Here is a 25,301-nt window from a genome sequence, read left to right as displayed (position 1 = left end):
AAGAAATCATTTGTGTCCTCTTTAATATTATTAGTGTATCCAAAAGAAATTAATAGACCCCAAACCACAACATGGTAGAAGCCTACCATGATTTATAGATAACAGAATGACAGCCTAGCAGTCAAAAATTCAAGCTTGGAAGTCATATGAAAAGGGCTCATACCCCAGTTCTGGTACCTATTTGCAAAACGTGCTTTATCTTCTCTAGGCCTCACCTTCCTCTTGCACAAAATGGAGATTATAATGGTCCATACATAATCCCTAACATGTAGCATCATCATAATGGGAGATGATGACTCTTGTATACTCTAGCAGATTGAGTACTAGAATACTAGTGGGACACAAAATGAAAACAGCTAAATGTCTCATGAGACTTCACAGGGTTGACATCCATCACTTAATAGATAACAGAAAATAAAGTATAGTTGCCAAGCCTAGCTTGCCTTACTTCAGCTTCTAGATAGAATATAAGTATCCCAAGTCAGTATCTTTCATCAAGAACACCAAGCATCTGTCCCTCCCTACCTAAGCTTTGATTTTGATAATCGTTTAAGCAGAACTCACAGGACAAAGAACCATCAAGTGACCAGAGTGTGAGAGGTGGGAGTACTTCAGAGACTCTGCCAAAGCCCCGCAGTTCACTGATGGCAGCATAGGACCTGGACTCTGCACTCTGCATCTGTTTCCTTTCACCATTTCCTTTTAGTCTTGTTCCTGAATCTTGAAAGCATTGATTTTTAATAACATTTGATGTATTGCATTTGAGATTTCATAATGTCGTGGGCTATACAATAAGCAAGGAGTTTGAAGACATTAATTCAAGTCTCAGTTCTGCCAGGTACTAATTGCGTTGTCTTCGACAAGTCAGTTCCCTTATCTGAATCTCCAAGTTCACGTCTATTTAAGGGGAATAATAATATCTGCACTTCTTGTCTTTCTGGAATTGTTACAAGGTTTAATGGGATGTATATGAAAGCACACTGTAAACTGCATTATGCTATGCGAATGTAAGAGTATTATTATTTAAAGAAATTGTCCCCAAATTTCCTTGTATCTTCTATCATATCCCTCATCCTGTGATTTGAGTTTTTCAGAGTCCCTTTCTCAAACCCCTGCCTCCATTTTTTCAGAAGGCTATGTCTCAGTAATAACCCTTTAAGCCTAGCCTTTGACTAATAATTTGGTATGGGAGGAAAAAATAAGGCTTATTTAGTAAAATTATACCAATCCTGGAGGAAAAAATAGGATTACCTAGAAAAACATTATGTGAAGCACTTTCCAGCATTATTTTTTTCAAAAATCTCAAATGTTTAAGAACCGTATAAAAATTGGCTAAGAGGGACATCTCAATATCACCTGCTATGTCGGTCTGAGTCATCAGGTAGTCATTTGCCACCCCCCAAAAATTTCTAGGTGAAAATCAAATTACCTTAGAGAATACAGGAAACTATAGTTTTGAAGATGTATAGCTTGATATGTCTCTGCTTTTTCCCTGTCGTGACGGAAAAGAAAAGTGTTAGACAGACCCAAGCTTAAGTCCATGGCTTACACCATTCACTGTTTGTGGGGTCTTGGGCAAATAACTTTTTGTCTCTAAACAATGTTATTTGTTTTATCTGAAAAAACAATGAGGTCAATCATGTCAGTCTAGTGGGTGCTTTAGGGTTCTTGATTATGGTATTTGTTTTAGCTTGTATCTTTCGGTTTTCTGCAACAGAGACCACACACATAACCCAAACCAAGAGGTCCTATTATAAAGACATGTGAAGTAACAAAAACAAAACTCTTGGAAAGGAGAGAGCAGGAGGCACTGGGACTGGGCCTCACCAAGTGTGGAGATCGGACCCTCCCATTATTGGTAATTCAGCAGCGAAACTTGTAAAATCTCACCCTGGTTCAGGCTGTTGGGTTGACTCTACTGCTCTTTGTGGTTTTTCTTTTGTGATTCCCCTACCGACTGGCTTTTTCACTTATGCTTCCCCAAAGCACAGGTCAACTAGGTCCCTCAATCTCAGTTCTATCTTTTGACATCCTTTCGCATACTAAGTTGTTCACTTGCTGCATATTTCCCAGTGCATAGTTTTTGAGGAAACATCCAGTTCATAGACTAGCTCATTTAATTCATGCCAAGGAAGGTTTTTTTGCTTAGATTATGAATGGTCACCCCTCCAAAATTGAGTCCACCGGCTGTCAAAGAGATAAGGAGTTATAAACATGGTACCTTAGACATGTACCTCTTCAGCAAGGATGGTGACTTAAGTTCCCATAAAGAAGTAGTATGTGCTGTGTGTAATAGCTTGGGTTCTAGAATTTGCTTGAATTCAAATCCTGACTTTGATGGTTTCTAAAGATGTGACCTTAAGAAAGTTACTTAATCTTGCTGAGTCTCAGTTTCCTCATCTGAAAAATAGCTATGATAGTTATACCTCATAGGAGTATCATTGAATTTTAAATAACAAAAGCAAAGCAGTAAGCATCTCAGTAAATGCTAACTATATCCATATTAAGCGGAGGTGTGTGGGCAGGCACCGTGAAACAGGTCTGGTATAACACATAAAGGTGTCCCATTAACAATCGTTCAACTCTTCTTTGTGTTGAGATAAACACTGACCCCCAGGATATATCTGCTTCATATTTCTTTCTGTAACCCTGATGAAATCACTGCATGCCTTACTGAGGAAATGGGATGCTACAGGTTTTTATAAAGTGAGTGTTATCCCTTCTCACTGGAATTGGGTAGCAGGATCTCAGTTTACCACCACCGTGCCCATTCTATGCTGGATGGAGACTGGAGGCAGGCCTACTGAGCAGCGTAATGAATGTCAGAGATGAAGCCTTCGCCAGGGGCTAGCATGTTTACAGAACTGTCAAGTAATTTCTTCTGGCATTTCTCCATCACGGTCTTGGGAAATCAGGTTTTCACACAAAAGAAAACACAGTGAGCTAAAATATACGTGAGATGAGATGCTGTGTTTGATTTGGAACATAGAAATTCTTTTTATTGTTATACAGTGATGTTTTATTTCATTGTGTTGGAAAATGGCCTATTTCACAGAAGTGAAACTTCTACATAGCTGAAGTTTTCCCATTTCAGCTCTGAAACTATTTTTTATCCTTCTTTAATGGGAGTCTTCCTAAAATGTATCACATACTTCTTTCTTCTTAACAGAAGTTGCAAATTTAAAGGCTAGCTAACATTTATTGAGTACTTACTATATATGTAGCAATATCAATTCCTTCCAGAATTCTGTGAGATAGTTACTATCATAACATCCATTTTACAGATGAGGAAATGGAAACTTAGAGAAGTTAAGTAACTTATCCAAAGTTACACAGGTAGAAGTGATGGAATTGGTATTCACGCCCGGGTCTTCCCAAACTCTTTACAACCTGGCCATGTTATTGGAGAACATTTTGGTTAATGAATGACCCAATAACTATTAACCTCCAAAGTTAGATCTTTGAAAGTCTACACATACATTTCACGAATGTGTCCATTACTCTGAGCATCCCTTGACCACTTTTTAAAAGGAGTTAGTATATAAACTGGCATCACATATTTTTGAATATTCATATTTCTTCATTCAGCAGATGTTACTTGAGTACTTACTATGTTACTGTGCCAAGCACTCTGGAGGCAAAGAAATATAAGGCATACAGCTGCCTTCAAGGAGGGCATACATTAAAGGTACTCCAATGGGGCAATATGTAAAACCTGCCTGATTGTAGCCAGGAAAACCTTAATAAGGTGGTGATTCTTGAAACTATTTTTCAAGGAAGCTATGCTCATCACCAAAATAAATTCTCTATGAATGAGACTGATGAGTTGAGACCAGGTGTAATTAGCTGCTTCCTTTGGCTTCAAAGAGGCCAAGGAAGAAATAGGTAAGCTGTACTTAAGAAGCTTTAGTCAGATGCTAGTGGGCTTTGGGCTAGAACGAGGACTTTGGTTTCCATAACTGAGTCTTTCTTAGATTGTGGCTTACGAAAACAGGAAGGATATTAGAACCACACCTGGTGGAAAAAAATACATGTTCGATGGGATGTGTTTTCTCATTTGATTAGTAATTGGGTGTTAAATGCAATTCTCAATTGTAGCTCTTAAAAAACACACATTTCGAAGTATTGGTAGCATCATTAGAAGCAAGTATATCATTTTCTAAGGCAATGACTTTGACATATGTAATAATTTTCTTATTTCAAAAGTAATGTCTTAGTAGAAAATACCTGATAACTTCTCTCATCCAGAGATAATTAAACATTCTGAAACAAATCCTCATCATTCCCATATCCATTGGTTCATGTCTTTGATCTCTTTTCTTCAAGTCACCCTCCTCCAGCTGGATATAATGTTGTCTCTTGATGCCTCATATTCACCGTATGGGGGATGTTGATGGCACAGTGCTGGTGTAACTTTGTGTGATGATTTAGGTGTGATGATTGGTTCGAGACCTTTTAAATTATAGCTTTTTTTCTCTTTCTCATAGATTGGCTAATGGCCATTGTGTCTGGCTGTTTTCCATATATCTTCTTATAATTCCTTCCTAGTGTATTTTTTACCCACGATTAAGTGCTGGAATGGCTAATGATCAGGCTAGTCAATATATGTTTTTAAAGTAAGACTAAGGTTCTGAGAGAGAGCAAAGGGGCTATCTTTCAAATTAGAATGTAAACTCTGCAACTGCTATTTTAACTGCCAGGAAAGCATTGCTTGTCAATAGAGATAATTGAGTTTTGCTTTATTGGTGACATTGAGCTAAGTGCCATTACTATTAGGCATACTTTTCCGGAAAGAAAAAAAGAAGAAAAAGGAAGGAGAGAGGAACGGGGGGAGCCTGAAAGGGAGGGGTAGGGAAGAGAGAAAAAGCCAGGCCAGTGCTTTCTTTTGGATCTCATTTTGAATTTCTCTCTTTTCACATTTGCTGTTCACAGTGGTTTAAACTTCATTGACTTGATGGTGCGACAAGGGAATATCGACAACCCTCCCAAGACTCCCCTGGTACCAGGTTTTGAATGTTCTGGGATTGTTGAAGCTCTGGGGGACAGCGTGAAAGGATATGAGGTAATGTTTTGACTGGAATCCACTGACATAATAAAAGTTATGTGAAAATGCTTGAAATAATCTATGACATATTGTTATTGATGTCTTACTGTTTGGTTTTATAGCAATGTTTGTATATGATAGGACTTTTCAAATGTTTCATGCCTTTCTCATGTACTGTCTTGAGGCTCTTGGCAACAGTCTGGTGACCAAAGGAAATCTTGTCCTCTCTTTTATTCATATTATACAGCTATTAAATAAAAGCATTTGGCCTTGGATTAATTAATTGTGCATACTCCCTTCTCCCAACAAGGCTTTCATTTTCCCATCACCTCAGGCTCAAAAATCAATTACAAAATACAAAAGTTGGGGAGAAATAACCTCTGTATCTTATAATTTGATTCCTTTAAATATCTACTTAACTAATGCATCTAAATGATCACTTATAAACCATTATTTCAGACATTGGCGAGGTGGCATTTTTGAATGATGACTTTAAAGCCTAAGGATAGAAGTATCTGACAATGGGACAAAACTGGCCATTGGTAGATGGACTTAGGAGTAGGGCAATGGATATGTAAGAAGGGTTATTATGTCATTCTGACTACTTTTTTACATGTTCAAAATTCTCCAAAATAAAAAAAAAAAATCAATTGGTGAAAAGACGTATGACTCTTCCCACCAATAAAATGCAAATAAAATAGAATCCATTCTGTAAAAACTGAAAAAACTGTGGGCAAATCAATTGCACAGAATTTCAGTAGTTTGGAGTCAGAAAAACCATGGATATCAAGTAAAAGAGCTCTCGCTTACAAGTACTTCCCCAGGGAGACATGAATGGAGCTAACATTTGAGAATCCACTATAATCAGAAACATGGGCAAGTTATCTTTGTTCAGCCTCACCACAAGCCTGTGGTAAAGATTGTTATCGTCTCCTTAGAGATGAGGTGCAGAAGAGTTTAGTAATTTTCTGCGAGGTCCAAAAGGTGGTAAGTAGTAGTTGAACCTGGATTCAAGTTATCAGAGCCTTTTCTCTCTTTTTTAAATCCTATGATCTTGACTCCTGCTCCCAATCTGCAAATGTAGTACTAAACACAGGAGGAAAAATCCTATAAAATGCAATGCCAAAATGCCCTTGGAGTTGAATTTGAGCTTGCTGCTTAGTCTCAGTATATCTGAGCCTCAGACTCTGAAAATATCAATATGATCCAAATTCGTTATGTTAAATTTCCGGAAATCTCATCCCACCCATCAGTCTTTCTGTCAATGGTTTCTAGATAATAGAGCAGAAGACGTTTGAGAAAGAAGAAGTAAGTGCCCTTTTTTTTGCCTTTCATATGACTTCACATTTTCTGTCCCCGGGTAAACAATATAACCAGAGGCAGCACTATCTCTCTCTGAAAGTGCTGCATATAAGAAATATTATCTGCTCTTCACTCCTCCACACCATCCCAAAGGACAAGATCATACTACAAATTCTACTAATCCTGAGCATTAGATAACCTATTATTTTAGAATATTAACAGTAGGTAGTGTTGTTGTTGGCTTTGCTTTAAAGGGAGAATTTACTATGCTTGATTATATACATTTAAATTGTCACAAAGATTAAAGCACCTGCCCAATGTTATGCAGCTAGAGAGCAGCTAGGCCAGGATGGAAAGCTAGGTAGGCTGACTCCAGGTACCAATAATTAATTCATCATGCCTAAGGTAAGTGCTATCAAGAAGACATGAAGTAATCAAGGGTATACAACAGGGGAACCTACCAAGTCTGGTATGATCTTTCTTCTGCTAGTTTGCTCTGGCTTGCTTATTGTCAAACCTACCCTTCACCTCCCACTCCCTTCCAGTGACTTTCAGAGGCACAAATAAAAGAAACCACCTACAGATTTCTAGTCAGGGTGTGATTTTGGAGAAAACCAATACTAATATTCCCTCTATAATTTTGACTTAGGGTTTTCGATCACGTTGGAGATGGAATTCCATGCAGCAGCATGCTGAACAATTCTCTTGGTTGATCGATTGCAACAGAGGCTTGAAAAATTGTTACCAGAGGCAGAGCCGTAAAGGAATAATTTGGGCTCCATTGCCCACGAGTAATTTTTTTCATAATAGAATCAAATAATAAAGTAAATTGGATTATTTTTTAAGTTACCTATCTCTGGACTCTGAGACTGGGGCTGATTAGGATGGCTTAGCTACTTTTTCCATTTTTATAATGAAATGGAAAAAGATGGAGCAAAGTTGAATGAGTAGCATGAAGCAGTCAGCCTTACTGTGATGGCAATGACCATCACTGTCCATCAAGGTAACTGTAATACTCTCTTCACTGCACTCTGTGTTTATACTGGAGGCCACTGGCTACTCTGGGGTACTGAGTCTGTATCTTTGGGTTTTCAAGATTCTATGCAAAAGAGGATGACAGTGTTAGACCTCAGTGATCCTCTGGTCTAAGCCATTGCATTTAAGACAATAGTCCCAGCATTTGTCATTTGGTCTTCAACCCACCCAGGGATTAAGACACTCACTACCAGTGGGACAGACTCTCATTTCCATCAGTTTCTTCATTAGACAGCTATCCATTCTGCTTCATAAAATATGAGTCTGCATTTAGCTTTTGATCATTAAACTGTGGATTCCATGAGATCAGGAACCAATCTGTTCTTTTTAGGAGATAACTTGATTGTTCTTTCCTCATTTTGCATGCACCATGCCAAGTGCATTGCATGCATATTATGATATTTAATCTTCGTAAGGACCTTTTCCTAATATTATACCTATTTTAGAGCTGAGAAAACTGAGACTTAAAGAGTTAAACTAACATTCCCAGACTTGGTAGGTTCCCCTGTTGTATACCCTTAATAACTTCATGTCTTCTTGATAGCACTTACCTTAGGCATGATGAATTAATTATTGGTACCTGGAGTCAGCCTACCTAGCTTTCCATCCTGGCCTAGCTGCTCTCTAGCTGCATAACATTGGGCAGGTGCTTTAATCTTTGTGACAATTTAAATGTCTGTAAAATCTATGATCATTTATCTGTAATATGGGACTCTTACAGAGCTCTTCTCATAGGAGGCTTTTGTTGTTTGTTGAGTAGGGGTAGAAGAGAAACGTGCTAAGGTACAAAGAAATTAAAGCAGTAGAATCAATTTTAAATATATATAAACTAAAACACATAAATATATGAAAGCCATTAATTTATTAAGAATTCGCTATGACTACAACAATTTGAATATTATATTTGAAAGTACAGTACAAGCCACTAACATAATCAAATAGCAGAATGGTTCACTTTAATTAGCACTTGGCAGCTCCTACAAGCTGTTAGTATTATTTCACTTATTTGTATTTCCTTTAGTAATGATATGCTATGAAAAAAACTTAGCACACTATCATAACCACTTTAAAGGGATGACTGCTCTTTTTATTTATCTATTTATTTTTATATTTTTTGCATAGTGTCTGGATGTAAATATAAAAAAGAACACACTATTTAGCCATGCCTTAACCAGGGTTTTGTAAAGATCACATAAATGGAAACATGTGATATCCTTAGGACAATGTCTGCCATATAGTACTCGTGCGATAAATGTTAGCGGTTCCTCACACCTGGTGGCATGCTCCTATTTCACTCTCAGCCTGGTTACTCTTGTTTAGTCACCTGCACTTAGATTTATATGGTTCTTCTGATGCACCAGGTTCACATCCACTGGGACTGGAATTCAGTGCTAAACTCTGACACAAATACTACAATGAACTAGCCTGTCAGGGAATCTGTATGGGGTGGCAGAGACCAAATGAGCAGTTTTACGCCTAGCCTTGTCCCTTTAACCTTCCGTGTGGCTCAGTTTTCCCCAGCTCCAAAACAGAGAGATTAGATGAGAGCTTAAGTCAGTGAAATGATCCTCCAACACTAACATTCCACAGTATGTGATGTGATGTACACTGTATTTACGCTCAGGAAGAGAAGTAGAGAACCTGGCTCCCATAGCCCCTGGAAAGTTTTCATAGATGGGCTTCAGAGCATCCACAAATGCCTTAAAATTGGGAGGCAGGTGAGGGTGTGCATATTTGAGGGTTTTGTTTTTTTTTTTCTGAGGAGGAATCTATAGTTTTCATCAGATTATTATTTGAGAAATCCCTCAAAAAAGGTTATAAAACCTCTACTAACCCAGTGCTTCCTTATATCTATCCAGATTGGGGACCGTGTCATGGCATTTGTCAATTACAATGCCTGGGCAGAGGTGGTCTGCACGCCTGTAGAGTTTGTCTACAAGATCCCAGATGACATGAGCTTCTCTGAAGCTGCTGCATTCCCCATGAACTTCGTCACAGCCTACATGATGCTCTTTGAAGTTGCCAACCTCAGAGAAGGGATGTCTGTGCTCGTGCACTCGGCTGGTGGTGGTGTGGTAAGTTGGCTGCTTGTGAGTCCTCTTCCTCGATATCATTATGGTGAAAGTGGAGGGATGCTCAGGTGACAGTGAGATTCCTATATGAGATCTATGTCCATTAGGAGGGATGATCTGTGTGGTTCTGGTGAAGCTCATGTGGACAGAAGAGCTCATAGAGATGACTGTGTTGGGGATAGGGTGAGCCTCAGGGATGGTTTCTCTGGAGTTCGGGAAGGTCTCCAAGGTGATATGTTAGGACTTAGTGGGTCTCAGAGACAGTTTCTGTCCCGAAGCATTGTCAGTCTTGGTGTCAATCACTGTGAGATGCCTTACAGTCCTGTACCACTGTTATTTGAAATGCCAAAATGGTGGATGAGTTACCTTTTCAATAAATTGCCATGGATTCTAGATTGTTCCCATATTAATGACATCCTTATTCATTTGTATTCTGATTTACTTTCTTGAGTGGGAGAGAGGTAGCTGGAGATTGTACTAGGACAATGGGAATTACACATAAACCTAAGTGTACTCATGAGGGTTGTTGCACATGCAAATGTCATCTGTCAGGTGTGTTTTTGACAAGGGGGAGAATAATGGAATTAAAAGCTGATGCTCTAGAGTTCAGGGGTGGGAGAAATTTCTTTCAGGGTGTGGATGTATCTCAGAGCCAGTCACTCAGTACATATTACATGCCTGCCACATGGCAAGCACTATGTACCAGTCATGGTCTACTGGGGTGGGAGTATAAGTCTATAGTCTTTCTAAGACTGAAAGGTGTTACTCATTAATTCAAGTATTTATTGAAAACATACTATATTCTGGACTCTATGGGTAAGATATAAGCAAGAGAAGGTCCTGATATATAGTCTGATTTTTGAGAAGTTCTCAGTGTTGCTGATTCTGTGATTTGATGAACTCAGAGATGAACTCTTATGGTTGGGTCTAACTTGAATATATTTTCACTGGAGGTTATGCTAACATCGATTTTTTAAAAACTTGGCTTTCAACATTTCTCAAAACCTTACATAATATAAAGCACATTTCTATTTTTCCTTCTGAGAAGACAAGCTCACATACAAAAAACAGGAAAGCAAAGAGCTGAAGCTTTAGGAATGCCTAAATAGGAGTATCTTCAATCATTTTAGCAAAATTTGCTGATGTCTTTTGATCATGAGTACAGATATAATAAAAGCTAAATACCCCTTAGAAAAGAAATGGATTCCAGTGCCAAGTAATCTGCTAATGGCAAGGAAGCCATTTAGAATTCTGGCATTTATAATCTTAGTTTATTCAGCATACAAAGCATTAGAGACTTGTTTTCATATTATCAACATAAGCTCCCATCTTTATGATGGTGCTAAACTCAGTTCTGCTGTGAGTCAGTGTTTAAACATTGGCACTGATGATGTTTCCTTTCATGTTTTTTTTTTTTTTTTCATTTGTTTGTTCCTGGAACAAAGGAGAATGTGTCAAGAGTATGTGTCTCACAAAAGAGAAAAAAAAATCTTCAAAAATAAAAAAATTTTTTACCATGCCTTATTCTGGGCTTACAGATATTACAATAAGAACTAAAATGTGAAACAGATGAAGGAACCGGGGGGAAAAAACAAGGGTAAGAAAATAAGTTGGCATATATAATGCAGGTTATGATGTTCTAAAGCTTTATTGAAGATGGACAACAATCTTGGCTTAGCTTCCTTATTTTCCAAATAAGTCAAAATGACCAGCCATGGGAGCGAGTATTCATTTGATGGAAATAAACCAGTTGCTATTAAGGAAAACCATAATAGTACTAGGTTTTGAGCCCAGGGGAATATTTCTCTGTGGTTTCTCATAAGAAATGTATGAACATACTCAACAAAACTTATGGTAAATGCAAATATTACCATATTTGCTTTTTCTTATGGTGTACCCCTAATATACTAATGGTGCCAAAGTAAAGCAAAGTATAGTGAAAGCAAATATTCTGGGGCCAAAAGGATGTGGTTTGGCTTAATCTGAAGCCAGTTTAAAGGTGTGGTTGCACATCTCTCAGGTGAGTGGGTCTCCCAACCCAGATTTGATAGGTGGTGTGCAGCACTGAATTCAAGGTTACCATTAGAGTAAAGACTTGGCCAAGTACACATCCATGTATGTGAATACTCAATCAAGCTGGAGTGGAATTGACACTGTCTCACAAAATCTAAGAAAACCCAGACCGTTCCACCACCCACAGTGGAAAGACCAGTGAGTCACCCCCAGGCAGAACTGGATTCCTTCCAAGAAGACAACCAGCCACTGCTCTTGTGGTGGGGGAGCTCTCTGGGGGCACTTTTATGTATTATCTTTGTTACCCTGGAGAGGAATGGATGTGCTTCCCACCACTGTTGGACAAATCTGATAAGTGCAGCCATTGGCTGCAGGGTACTGTGGCAGGCAGGATAATGACCCCCCCAGAGGTCCACATCATAATCTCTGGCACCTGTAAGCATGATAGCTTACATAGTAAAAGGAATTTTGAAAATATGATTAAGGTAAGGACCTTAAAATGGAGAGATTAGCCTATCTTATCCAGATGAGCCCACTGCAATCACAAGAGTCCTTAGATGAAAGAGGGAGGCAGAAAAGTCAGAAAGAAATTTAAAGATGCTGCACTGCTGGATTGACAATGGAGGGAGTACCATGAGCCAAAGAACCAATGAATGTGGGCAGCCCTTAGATGCTGGAAGAGGCAAGGAAATGGATTCTCCACCTGGAGCTTCCAGAAGGAACATAGCCCTTGATTTTTGCTGAGTGAGACCCATTGATTTTTGCTGAGTGAGACCCATTTTGGACTTCTGACCTCTAGAAATGTAATATAAATTTGTGGGGTTTTTTTTTTTTTGAACCATTCAGTTTGTGGTAATTTGTTACAGCAGCAACAGGAAGCTAATACAGCCATTTTCTTGGGCTGCCCCATTTTTCACTGTGGAGAGCCCACAGAGGCCTGAAGAAAGTGAAGTAGCAAGTAGCAAGTAGCAGAACTATAATTCATACCCTCATCTGGCTGATTCCCAAACCAATTCTCTTTCCATTCCACAACCTAGAATGTTGGAAGAACCCAAATCATTCATTCCTTCATTTATTCATCTGTTTAACAAATATTTATTCAACTTCTGCCCAAAAGAGCCAAAAGTGGCCCAATCATGTTTCTTATCTTGATGTTGAAGAGGTGACAAAGAAGATTAAATCTAATTAGAAGAAAATTTCCTAAATTGAGTTAATATTCTGTGTGCAGTTCTAATGGCACCAAGATTTCCGTCTGATTTTTATCAAAGGCTGGGATGGGGAAATTGCAGACGGAATGTGAGAAATGCTAGCCTAAACAGTAATTTTGAAGGAAACGTTTAAATAGCACAGGAAAATAATTTGATCCAAAGCAAGTTTCTTTCTCAGTGGAATTACCCATGTGTCTACACATCTTTGAAGATGTTGTTTTTCTCTGACAATAGCACAACGAAATGATCTGAAGGATAATGCCTCTAATCGAATCTTTCAAAACTGGTTGAAAATGGGCTTACAATATCTTAAAGGAAAAGTAACAAAATAAGGAACCGAGTGCGGCTCACGTCAGGATCTTCAAGATGAGGGTTGTGCTGCCAATTCCATTTAACAAGCTGCTGTGACTTTCAGTATCTTGACTAGAGATGTGCTCAGTTTTTAAAAAGTAACATTACAGTTACTATGTGGTTATTTGCACCTATGTCTGACATTTGATGTTTTCCAGTTTTTAGAGTCTTTTTACCTTTTTCATCATCTCATCTGAACAGAGCGAGTAGCAGCCTGATTTGGGCCCCAGATCTTGGAAAGGAAAGCAGAACTTAACTTTCAGATAGAGTTAAATTGCTACCACTCAATTATTAAATTCTATTCATTATGGATGGGGCATTTCCCAGTGTCATACAAATCACTTCAAAGGAGAAACCACAGAAGGGAGGGGTGAAATCTATAAAGGGGGCATCCTGAGGCTCCCCAACCTCATTTATGGGCCTGTGTGCTGATGGTCCTCCCTGAGTGGCTGATTAACCACACATAGTTTTAACACTAAACTGTGAGTGCCTGGGGGTGAGTAAGAATCCTCAATGTGTTGAGGATTTGGATATGTTGGATAGTCATTCAATTTCAGCAGAAAAGACACGACCCTCTGCAAAATCACTATGGGAGAATACTTTGTGGAGAACAAAACCTATCGTTAATCATGAAAAGGTACTACTCATCTACCCAGCAACCTAAGAATCATGGCTAGCTCTTCCCCAACACGCTACAAGTCTCCAAATCCTATGACTCACTCCTTTATTCATTCACTGATCTAACACATATGTAGTGAGGGCTTGCTCGGTTTGAGTTAGGCACTAGGTATTCAGTAGAGAATATGCCAGATTTTCTTCTTCCGATGAGAAGTCCTATAAATCAAAGGTGGGCACACGGACCAAATAATCACATGAAGAAAGGCCAAGTGCTATGAAAAAGAGACGCGAACTAACATGAGTGCTTATATAAGGGACCTGACCTGGGACAGAAGTGAAGGATATAATCAGGGAGAAGTGGCGTTTGCACTCCAATCTGAGGCTGATAAGCAGGTAAATTGAACCAGAGTGGGAGTGGGGGTGGAGGGTGGGGCAATGGTGAGAAGTAGAGGTGGGGGGAGGGCATTCATGAGACATGGAACTGGGGGTGGGCATTCATGAAAGGTAGAGATGGGGGTCAGATAGCCTTTCATATAAAGAAATCCAGACAATAGGATATTTCTTAAATCTTCCTGTCTCTCTCTGTCCCATCGACGGCTGTTTCACTTCTGGCCTCAGCGTCTCTACCCCAGATTATTGTAGTACACATTTAACTGGCTTCCTAGCCGCAATTTCCTCTCTCTTAAATCAGATCTTTACTCACAGCCAGAGTGGTTTTCCCAACACACCAATCTGCTCTTGCTTATAATTGACAGAGACTCTCATTGTTGTCAAGAAAAAGTTCTCCTTAGCTTCTTGGCACAAATAGCCCTTATCATCTGGACCTTGTCTGTCTCTGTGTCTGTCTGTCTCTCTGTCTGTCTCTCTTTCTCTGGCTACTTCTCCATATTCCTTTTATTTCAGTAATACTGAAGGGCTTGCGGCTTCTATAGGCCATCTTGTGGCCAAGATGGCTGCCCACCAAGCTCTATATTCTCTTTCCATAGATAGTTGCTGCTGGTAGGTGGCTGCCCAGCCAGGGATCACATTTTTAAGCCACTTTCCCAACCCCTTTCACCTGTATCTAGCTAGGGCCATACACCTGAGCTTGAGCCAGTGGGGAAAGGGCAGAGGCCATGTGATAGGTATCATTTCCAGGACTGCCCCTTCTTATGAGATCCTCCATGCTCTCTTTCTCTTCCTAGTTTCCTGGCAGATGTCAAGGTTAATCTGGGGAGCACGTGTTAAAGAGAGCAGAGCCTACACCCTCCCAGGAACCTTAATAACTGTACTTTCATTCCTTGTCCTGTCCCTACCTTACTGCCATTTAGACTTTATATAAGAAGTGAGAAGAAAGAAATTCCTATTACCATAAGTACTGACATTCCAGGGGTTACCTGTTAAAGCAGCAAGCATTCCCTTTACTCCTTGCACAGGGCATCTAGCGTTTCTGCCTCTCCAGGCGGCACCTTCCTTCTCCCTCTGCCCTCCTAAGGGTGACGGCTAAGGCAAGGGCCCTAGAGTCAGACAGTCGATGATGTATCCAAAGCCCACCCCCTTGGGGAAGCTACTCAACTTCTAAGTTTCCTCATTCACATAACGGGTAGAGTAACAATACATTTACTCCTCAGAGAGTTTCTACGCATGTTAAATGAGCTGATACTTAGGAGGCATTTAACATGGGAGAAGGCAGAAAGTGTTAGCTATTATCATTATTATTATTAATTGTGACTTACTCATCTTTTTCTCTCCCCCAATCTATAAGCCCCTCCATCGGAGCAACTGTGTCTTATTCTTTTTGTGCCCATTTATTGCCACATAATAAATGCAGTAAACATTTGTGAATCAAACAACTGTTGCAGGCCATTTTTCTATGCTCTAGAAAAGTTATTTGCTGAGCTAAGGAAGGCCCTGTCATTGCATTAATACCAGAAAAAAAAAATATATTCTTAGTGATCTTACACATTTTCATCTGTTAAGCAGTCTTTGGTGCCTTTCTCATAACCTCCCACATTCTGAATATTCTTCCCGGATTCTGTCTGTACCCAGTGTGCACTATTAGTTGAACAAGGCCCCCTCTTCATGGTCCCTGTGGCTGTCCCATGCAGCACCCCCTCCATCATCCCATGGTCCAGCTATGCTCAGTCTGTTTCCTTCAGCACCCCAGCTGGCAGGAGCATGCATGAGATCTCAGAGTAGGAAGAAAACAAAGACCAACATCAACCTGTATGAAATACTAGCTGTGTACCAGACTCTTTGAAAACATTGAATCCTTAAATAACCCTCCCCTCATTGGATAGTAAGAGACAGTGAAGAGATTAGATTATGAATTCTAGAGTGAGACTCCATGGGTTTAATCCTAGCTCCAGCTTCCCAACCACTCTAAGACTTAATTTCCTCATCTATAAAGTGGGATGATATTAGTGCCAGCCTTAGGTGGTACTTGTGACCTTGGAGCATACTTGGCACGTGATAAATACCCAGTGAAATTTAGCTATCATAATTTTCAGGTTAAGAGATTCAGGGCTGTTTCCAAGGCTGCAAAGTTCATTAGTAGGGGGGTTATATTCGAACCCAAATATCCAGTGCCAGGGACTCCTGATCCAGTGTCGTTGACACTATACCACAGCAGTAGCCTCAGAAACATTGGCACCTCCCTCATTTATTCTGCTTGTCCCACCCTGAGCCCCTAGATAAGAGGGATTTCACTATAGCAAGAGCTTGTCATCCCCAGGGACCTATAACTGTAGGAAACGGAACCTCTGAAAATTTAAAGAGAACAAAGTAGCTCTATCTTATCCTTCATGAATTATCAAAGGAATGAGGATTAACTATATCTTGGCATCAACAGGAAGGGCTGTGGCTTGGGAAACCTACTGAAATTGTTAAGATCTTTGTTCTCTAACTGTTGACCTCGAGAAACAGGTCCTCACCTTCCTAAATGTTGGAGATGCTTCAGAGACATGTCATGTAGCAAGGCCCCACCTCCCTGCTTCTGGAAACCTCTATGCTGGCAGCCAGTGCCTGGAGTCCTCACGAGTCAGCAAAATGCCTTAGATTGAAAAAACTATATCTAAAAACACTTCTTCCGAGCTATGTCTATGCCTGCAAAAGCCTCACTTGATCTTTATTCTAGTTCCTTTTAACTTCTTTAGAGTAAATCATGACTGAGCCATAGAAATAATCTTTATCATAAATATTATAAAGGTTGAATTTGGCCTCTGAGATAGGAGTCATTCATTTAATATTAGTCGAATAAATATATCAGTCCACAAGAGGATAAGAGCTAAAATAGATTGAGCCCAGTAATTTTCACATACTGTCTATGAGGTAGATACTATTATATCCACACTTGAATGGAGGGAACTGAGACACAGAGAGGTTAAGTAACTTGCTCCAGGTCACACAGCTATGAAGAGGAAGAGCTGGTATGTGAATTCTCTGAATACAAAGCCATGTTTTAAAATACAGGGCTGTGCTACAGGCAGTGCTGAGAGAAGTCTTGCTCTTGCTTAGAGTGAGCTGGAATGGATTCCACACCATGGATTTTGTTGGGGGGCTTTTCTTCCCCACATATTGGGGACAATCAGAGATTGCCCAGGAGCTGTGGGAGCCTCAGGACGAGGGGAGGGCCTTCTGTTGACATGGCTGACTTCTCAAGGAGTCAGGCAGATTCAGCACTGGAGCTGCCTCCGATGTTAACTATCCAGCTGAAATTAAGCCCCAGGCTTTCATTGTCCATGGAGGCAGGGATGCTGCAATCCCATTATACCTGTATCCTGAGCACTGAGCCCAGTGCCCACCCAGCACATTGGTGATACTTGAAAAATATTTGTAGAGGGAATGAAGGAAAAAAGAGAAAGGGAAAAGAAAGGAGCCCAAAAGGTAGCATTTAAGTTATGGAGACAGTATGGAACTTAAGGGCCCAGATTCTGGAGCCTAGAGCTAGTTTTCATCTTGTTCTCTGGTTTTCAGGTGAGAGACCTTGAACAAGTACTTTAAGTTCCTTGGGCCTTGTTTCTTCCTCTGTAAAAATGGGTATAACACCTAGCTCATAGTTTTTATATGGTGCTTTAAAAGAGGATTCTGTAATAGGCTTAGCATGCTAGCATATGTCAGCTGCTATTATTACTATTATTATCATCACATTGTTATTATTATCTTAGAAAATATTATTCAGTGATACTCTGGCATTCATAGCCAGAATCAAAAGAGCAGCAAATAGGATAGCCAACTGGTGGCTGGCTGTTGAGACGTGGAGCAAGGAGCAGATGAAGCCAGTCTCAGCCCCCTCTGTGTATCTTCCCTGACAGCCGGCTGTTCAATGTTCTCATGTATTAGTGGGGTAGTCACACAAGACCCTTTCCAAACATCACTTTCCTCAAACACATAAAATATAATTAGACATTAAGGAAGATTTAGCTCTATAGTTCCAGCCCTTAGATGTGCACCAAGCAATCTAAACACAAGGACTAGTCTTTGCTGAGTTGATATGACCCCAGGGACCCATCCACTTCCCCAGCAGCACACCCTCAAGACTGCAGTTCCTTTTTGGAATATTATTGCTCTTATTAAGAAGAAAAATCAGTTCAGCCAGGAAAGATGAGATACATAGCAAGAAACAGCCTGTCTGTTCTCACAGGCACCCATGAGGCCATGAGCCATGGCCCTAGGTACCCCAGCCCCCAGGCTGGCCACTGATTGTGTCCGTCCTGCAGCTCACTCCATGATAAACTCAACAGTATCCCTTGTGATGCTGTTGGTCTCGACCTCCTAGATGAAAACTTCCTTTCTTGTCATTAGCACCCCCTCCTCTAACCCTTTGCCCCTTATCACGATCCCCTTCTTTAAATTTTTAGAGAGTCAGAGAAATAGTTAATATCAGTTGTTAAGCATTCAGTCTTCAGAGCAGACTTCTTGGATTTGAATTCTAACTTCCATGACTTATTATTTAGCTGTGCTTTAGTTTCCTCATGTATACTATGGTTACTATACTTAGCTCATAGAATTTGGAGGCTTGAGTGAATCGATATTTGTAAAACATTTAAACAATGCCTGAACATAATAAGCATGCAATTAATGTTTTGTTTTTGTTTTCATTTTTGTTTTAAGAGTTCCAGTGGGCTTTTATTAAGATAAATTAATAAAAATCAAGATTTTATCAACCATCTTTTCTAAACTTTATAAACTCAGCAGAGACTCTGGTCCATATGTGTGCATACAACATAACATGTCCCAACAAAAACAGAGCCACACAGAGCCCCACTGGAATATTTACCAATTAGCAGAAAGCCAATTTTTCCTTTCCCTAAATGTTTTCAAAATTTTGAGTCCCTGTTGTTCACTTCTCAGTGAAACTGGTCCCTTGTGGCTAGGGGCATTGAAATTCTATCTCATTTTTACTGAATTAAAAAAATCATTTTTTTCAAGTGTTAGTTTTGTTTCAAAAAAGGAAACTTTATTTTCTCCAGGCACCCTTCCCCCACAACCATTGGTTAAAATGCAGTAGCCTATATCTTAAAACCCCACCTTAGCCCATCCCATGCCCTGCCTAATATTTTCTCCTGGAGAATTTAAATACACTTCTGTTGGAATCTGTCAGCTGTGGATGGGTGGAGTCCAGGTGCCAGGCTAGCTCCCTCTGACTTCATGAACTATTATAACCTTTGGACACTTAACTCTTTACCCCAAAGATGAGTTTTTAGATCAGGAGAGTGGATTTTCTTTGTCAGTTTTAAAAAATGATCTTTAAGGATATAAAGTAGAACTACAAGCTCACCAAAGTCCACTTAAGTTCACCTAAACGTTGACTAACTTCAGCTCTCACAAGGCCAATATTTTGCCTGACAAAGGGATTTCGCCAGAAATTGACTCCACAATAACAATTTTTAAGATACACAGAACACTGAAAAAAGTAGCACATTAAAATAACATGGCTTAATTCCCTAGAATTTATTTCACCATTCTGCTACTCTTCTATAAGGTCAGGAGCATGGCTATAGGCAGTTTCTGATGAGGTTATGAACTTCCAAAGTGCTTCCAAATCCTTAGTGCAGATAGCCTCCTTTTTGGAATACAGTAATCTCCCTCCCACCCCTATTAAAAAAAAAAAAAGAAGAAGAAGAAAAAAATAAACCAAGTGATCAGAATAAGATGTTTTGATTCCAACCCTTTACTCTCAAAACTTTGCGCCGAGTTGTCTGGTTCTAACCCAAGCATGATATTATCAAACACAAATACATAGCAAAGGAAAGGGGCTTCCCCCTCATTCCAAAATAAATATTGATAACCAGTTGCCTCTCCCCTACCTCCAGCCTTTGAGGCCAACCCATATTATGATTCAGGGCCAACTTGAAAATAGTTAGAGACATATTTAGGTTTCCTTCTCCCTACTTTTTCCCTTAGAAGATTACTTTGGAATATATTTGTTCCAGTCTGAAGAGAAAAGCAAGAATGTTTCTCCATCAGAATGTATGGAAAGAGAAACACAAAACAGGTGCAGAGGCAGCAAGGTGTGTCACGGTCCATAACCCATTGCACAGCTATGCAACCACGAGCTAAACCACGAGCTGGACATTATTTGAACAATAAAAATAGAGAATAGTTTTCATGAGATGAACCACTAGAAAGGTATTACCATTACTTAAAATAAACACCTGATACTGGAAGAACATGAAAACAACTTCCAATAGGACCAAATACTCCTTATTGTGACGGGGGGTAGAGAGGGGGCGGAGATTAAAAAGAGAAACAGACAGGCAGGAAGACAGACAGACAGACACTAGGCTTTGCCCTAGTCCTTAGAGCATCTTTCCATTTAACAATTCCTATTCAAGAGTCAAGCACAAAACTGGGCAGCTGCCTGCACAAGACTGTCCAATAGCGGGGCCCACACAGTTTAAGTGCCACTCCTCTCATCATTTAAAGTCTGTGCTTTAAGAGGGACCCACAAGCATGTGGCACCAAGCAGACACAGTCTGAGGATGGCAAAGAGGATGGTGCTGTTTAGTCACCGACACTCCTGGTGAGATACAAAACTGTGTTTACTAGCCTTTCTTGCTTTTCTTCTATAATGAATGTTCCCTCTCATCTTGCCAGATGCAGAAAAGAAAGACAGTTGCCTCAGTACAAGGGAAAGATTTTTCTGGTCAAAAGTTGATGGCTTTTAAATTCCTTGCCCCATCCCTCCCTGGAAAAGATTACTTCCTTAATTAGTGCTTGTATTGGGTAGCCCGCAATGGCTGGACAGATGAACCTATGTGGCTTGAATACCAGATAAATGTGCTTATTCTTTTTCGGGTTTGTACTGTGCAGCTCTTACTACAATGTTTAAGGAGATAGGGCTATGTCTGATCAGGAGGCATTCGTAGGATTTAGATCCTCAAGAAATTTTGAGTGAGTCACAAATAGTTTTTGCTTGGAACTAGACAGAGCCCAAAAAGCAAGTTTGAATAATTGATTTCTTTATCCAGATGAGCTGAGCATGGAAGCATATGCAGGACTCATCTTGTAATATTTCAGGGCTAGCAATGGAATATGGAAATCAAAATATTTTTTAATTTTATTTTTTGCCTTTTTTTTTTAACCCTAGATGCCTTCTGATTGCTTTAGTACACTGGGTTACAAAGGAATGCAAAACATTTTTTAAAAAATAGTTTACTGGTTTTCATTCATCTCACTCCTTTTGTCTGAGGATCAGGTGAAACATCAAGCATGATGGGAGGGACACACTTAAAGTGACACCATTGACTGTAAAGCATTTGCCAGCAATTTACAGTGCAAAAGGGCAACCAATTCTTGTCACTAAGAACAGCAAGCAACTTTCTGCAGCATGAAAGTTAAGGCTGTCAGCGGTTGCCCATTCCTGCAGGTTTATGTATCAAGGTGGGCAGAGGGCAACACACTTGGCCCCAGAACTGCTAACATTACCGAAATCTGTCCTGGCTAATACTCTGAAATGCAAATCCATGCTTTATACATATACTGCTCAGATACTGCCACTCAAATTCCCACACTGCAAGGCAGATAAAGTTTTGTTCCTTTTTGCCGAGCTTGAAAAGTTCCTCAAACTTTTAAAAAGCGGAGAGAAGCAAAGTCAGAGAGAACGTCCCAAAAATAACACCTTGAATTATATATGGGGTTTTGAAGTTTCCTTGCTCCCTCTGGCAGGCCTCCTCCAAAGGCATTAGATGAGATAGTGTGGCAGCAACCAGTGAATCCCAGACTTCCGGGTCCCTTTTCCAACGCAGAGTCTCCATAGAGGTCTGTGTTTGCTGACCCGGATGCAAATTTGACTGACCTGTAAAGCAAGTTCTCTAGTGGGAACAATCACCACTGCTTGTACATCGTCCTTCTTCAGGTCTAGCTGTTCAAGTAAGGGAATGAGATGGGCACTGCTCCTGCCTGTTGCATCGTTTGCTCTAGCTAAAATATCCCTACCAGATGAAGCAATAGAAATTTGCTTCTGAATAGGAGATGGCTTTTCCTAGCCCATTTTGAAAATTCCCGTCATTTACTCCCATTTCAGACAATAACCTTCAAACTCACTTCCTTCTATGGAGGTCACATCAGAAGTTGTGATTCTTAGATCCTTTGGAGGGACTTGTACAGTCTTTTTGCAGTCATGGCCAGGTTTAACAGGGGTGGTCATCCTCTGTGCTTGCTGCCGAGGGGCTGTGTTAGTGTTTTTCAGCTGGTTTCTATGCTGCTGTATCTGCTGCCCTCCTCCTCCAGGGCCACCACTGGGCTTCACAGGGCCCCTGACCATTTTGACTGGATAGACCCATTGTAACAGGGTTCTCTGTTCTGGCCATGCTCATGCTGTATTAATTTTACAGACATCCCTTTCAAACTTCAAGACTTTTCAAAGTCAATAGAGAAACTGTAATAATAGTTTATTAGGCTCTTCAAAACAAAGAGATAAATACGTCTTGCTCATTGCTGAGTCCTGTGTAAGCACTCGTTAAGTCTCTAAATAGCTAGCCCTCATCATGCACGGAATCAATTTTTTAGTTAAGCACTCGTTAAGTCTCTAAATAGCTAGCCCTCATGCACGGAATCAATTTAGTGTTTAAAAAGCTCTCTAACAAGGTTGAGTTATATATCTGAATTCACTCATTTTAATCACTGAGGTCACTTCCGCTTGCACCCCCAGTCCTTTGTTGATGACTGCAAAGTCCCCCAAATGGAGGCGGCTCCTTCCTTCTCCTTGGAAACCTCCACGCACCCCCACCGGCAGCTGGCTGCTGTCTCTTCCGCCCATCCCCCACTCCCCACCCCACTCTGGGGGACACGGAGCCCAGCGCCTGGACCTGCCAGCCCTACCTCCTAATGTAGTGGATGCTGTGATGTGCCATCCAGAACATCCTTCAGGACTGAGGTGCTGGTGTCTCATAGCTACCAGGATTGTTAACTACTGATGATGCATAGCTGTATACCTCCCCGATTATCGCCCTCAAGGGAGAAGAGCTGCTTTGCTTAAAGTTTATGTCCCTTGCAGGGGCAGCCGACATCTAAGCACTGTTGGATGCAGGATTACAAAAGCCCAGTTCCTTTGCCTCAGTGGAGACAACTCTGAAGCACCAGCCCTGTTCTGAAGCTCCTTGTGGAACTGGCTAAAGCTTCTCTTGCAACAACTATAGCTCAACTCCTCCCTCTGCTCAATCCTCCTTCTCTCTATCCTTTGCAGATGCTGTTCGCAAGAGTACCCTAGTAAAAACCCTACCTGCAGATTTTCCATGAGTGTCCTTTTCTGGGAAACCTGGCCTACGAGAGTTATTGTGATGACCATTATAATTATCAAGCGTCATATCTGTAACCCGTGCGATCTGCTTGCCTTCTCAGTCTATTTGTTGAATTCCCCAATGAGGGCCCTCACTTAGACCGTGGTTCACAGCCTTGTGCTCAGTTAGTTCAGGAAGCTTATCTTCTCCTTTCTGAGACTCCTCCCTGTTGTCTAGAACTCTGCTGAGTGCCCAGAAGCAGCTAATAAATGCTGACGGGTTGAATAAGTGGATGGTCAAGGGAGCTGGCGAATACTTGTTTTTTCCAAAACCATTTCGGTTCCTCACAACGTATGCCAGTCAAAACAGCAGAACAATATGGCCCAGAGCTGGATCAACTGGGCCCTGGGCTTTAACCTCCTGGGATTTGACAGCAGTGTCAAGGAGAAGTAAAGTTCTTCTGGGCTCAGCTTAAAGAGGAGAAGCTCACATAAAAGATTAAAGGAGTATTTCTCATTATTTGGGCAAGTTACTGTATCTCCCAGGACCTCAGTTTCCTCATCTGTATAATGAGGATTCAAGTGTTGATGTGAGTGTTCAGTGAGTTAATTCACATAAAGCAGTGGTTTCCCAATTGCGGTCCCTGGATCATCAGCATCACCTGGGAACGTGTTAGAAATGCATGGTCTTGGGCCCCACCCCAGGATTATAGCAAAATCAGAAACTCTGGGGTGGGGCTGATGACCTGTGTTTTAACAAGCCCACTAGGTGACTCTAGTGCATGCTCAAGTTTGAGAACCAGTGATGCAGAGAACTTAGAACAGAGACTGATGTTCACTGGGAGTTAGAGATAACTGTCACTGTGTGGTGGAGCTTTGCAATGTGTGACACACATTAAATGTAGATCTAAGGCATATATTTGTGTTCATTTCCATTCTCTGTAGTAGCACATGCTAGTTTATACTTATTATGACATAGAAGGTTAGAGTCTTGGAAGTCAGACCAACCTGCTTTTGCATCCCAGCTGTAGCAGCTTCCTGGGTGATCTTAACCAAGTTGCTTATTTTAAGTCTCAATTTCCTTGAGTATAAAATTGGCATAATAGCTCCATCCTCCTAAGGTTGTGCAGTTAACAAGATAATAGGATTCTTAGCACAATGCCAGCTCTGAGTAAGCACGTGGTAAATGGTACCTGTGCTTATGTTCAAATCATACCCTATCTCGGAGATAATAGGTAATAGAATAATTATTTTGTCCATGTTTTAGTGTTTGCTAATCAAAGCAGATGTACAACCCAGCTTATTGTGTGGGAAGGAGGGTGAACAGGAATGTCCTCATAAAATGTCACCCGTCTGTATCACACTGGAATGAATGGTTATTTCAAAGTCTCTCAGTACCAAACCTGTTAACTTTTCCACTTTTGAGCTTCTCGGATGCTCAGCCTCTCTGGCTGTTCACTCAGCTGGTGGAAGGGTTCACTTGTTAGAGCATGAAGTCAGTAGTCATAGAGTGTCATGAACATAGTTTAGTGTAAAATGACAAGAAAACTCATAAGAACTATTTGGACACTAAGGCTGCTATTTATCCTTTTTGGTTTTATTTTTTATTTTGTGTCCATAAAATTTGGCAATCATACCTGCATTTCTCAGCTTGGAGCAGACATTCAGTTTTGCATGCCAGGAGAAAATAAATGGACAGGTTGTTGACTCATGTGGTAATCTAGTGTAATGGTTAGGGTCTGGGTATGGCAGATGTGGGCTCAATACCTGACCCTCATTCTCATTCATAAAATGAGAAAACTAATTTAATGTATATCAAGTAGACAGCACAGGGTCTGGCACATAATACTCACTTAGCTATTTTTAATTCTATTATTGAGAATGATGTTAGACTATCCAGCATGGCTTTAAGGAAGCAGATATTCAAATTACATAAGCATGCTTATTATTGCTCTCTC

The 25,301-nt window shown here is 40.4% G+C and overlaps 1 protein-coding gene across 1 annotated transcript in view; it reads left to right on the top strand.

Moving 5' to 3' along the window:
- Positions 1-25,301, top strand: part of VAT1L (vesicle amine transport 1 like) — a 132,991-nt gene that overhangs the window by 17,307 nt on the left and 90,383 nt on the right. The window contains exons 2-3 of the mRNA XM_006909710.3: positions 4,933-5,062; positions 9,241-9,456. Coding sequence (XP_006909772.1) covers positions 4,933-5,062; positions 9,241-9,456 — 346 coding nt within the window. The remainder of the gene's footprint in view (positions 1-4,932; positions 5,063-9,240; positions 9,457-25,301) is intronic.

The sequence above is a fragment of the Pteropus alecto genome, unplaced genomic scaffold (genome assembly GCF_000325575.1).
Source record: "Pteropus alecto unplaced genomic scaffold, ASM32557v1 scaffold42, whole genome shotgun sequence".
NCBI lineage: Eukaryota > Metazoa > Chordata > Mammalia > Chiroptera > Pteropodidae > Pteropus > Pteropus alecto.
Note: the sequence above shows the minus strand (reverse complement) of the source record. Positions and strands in the feature narration are given on the sequence as shown.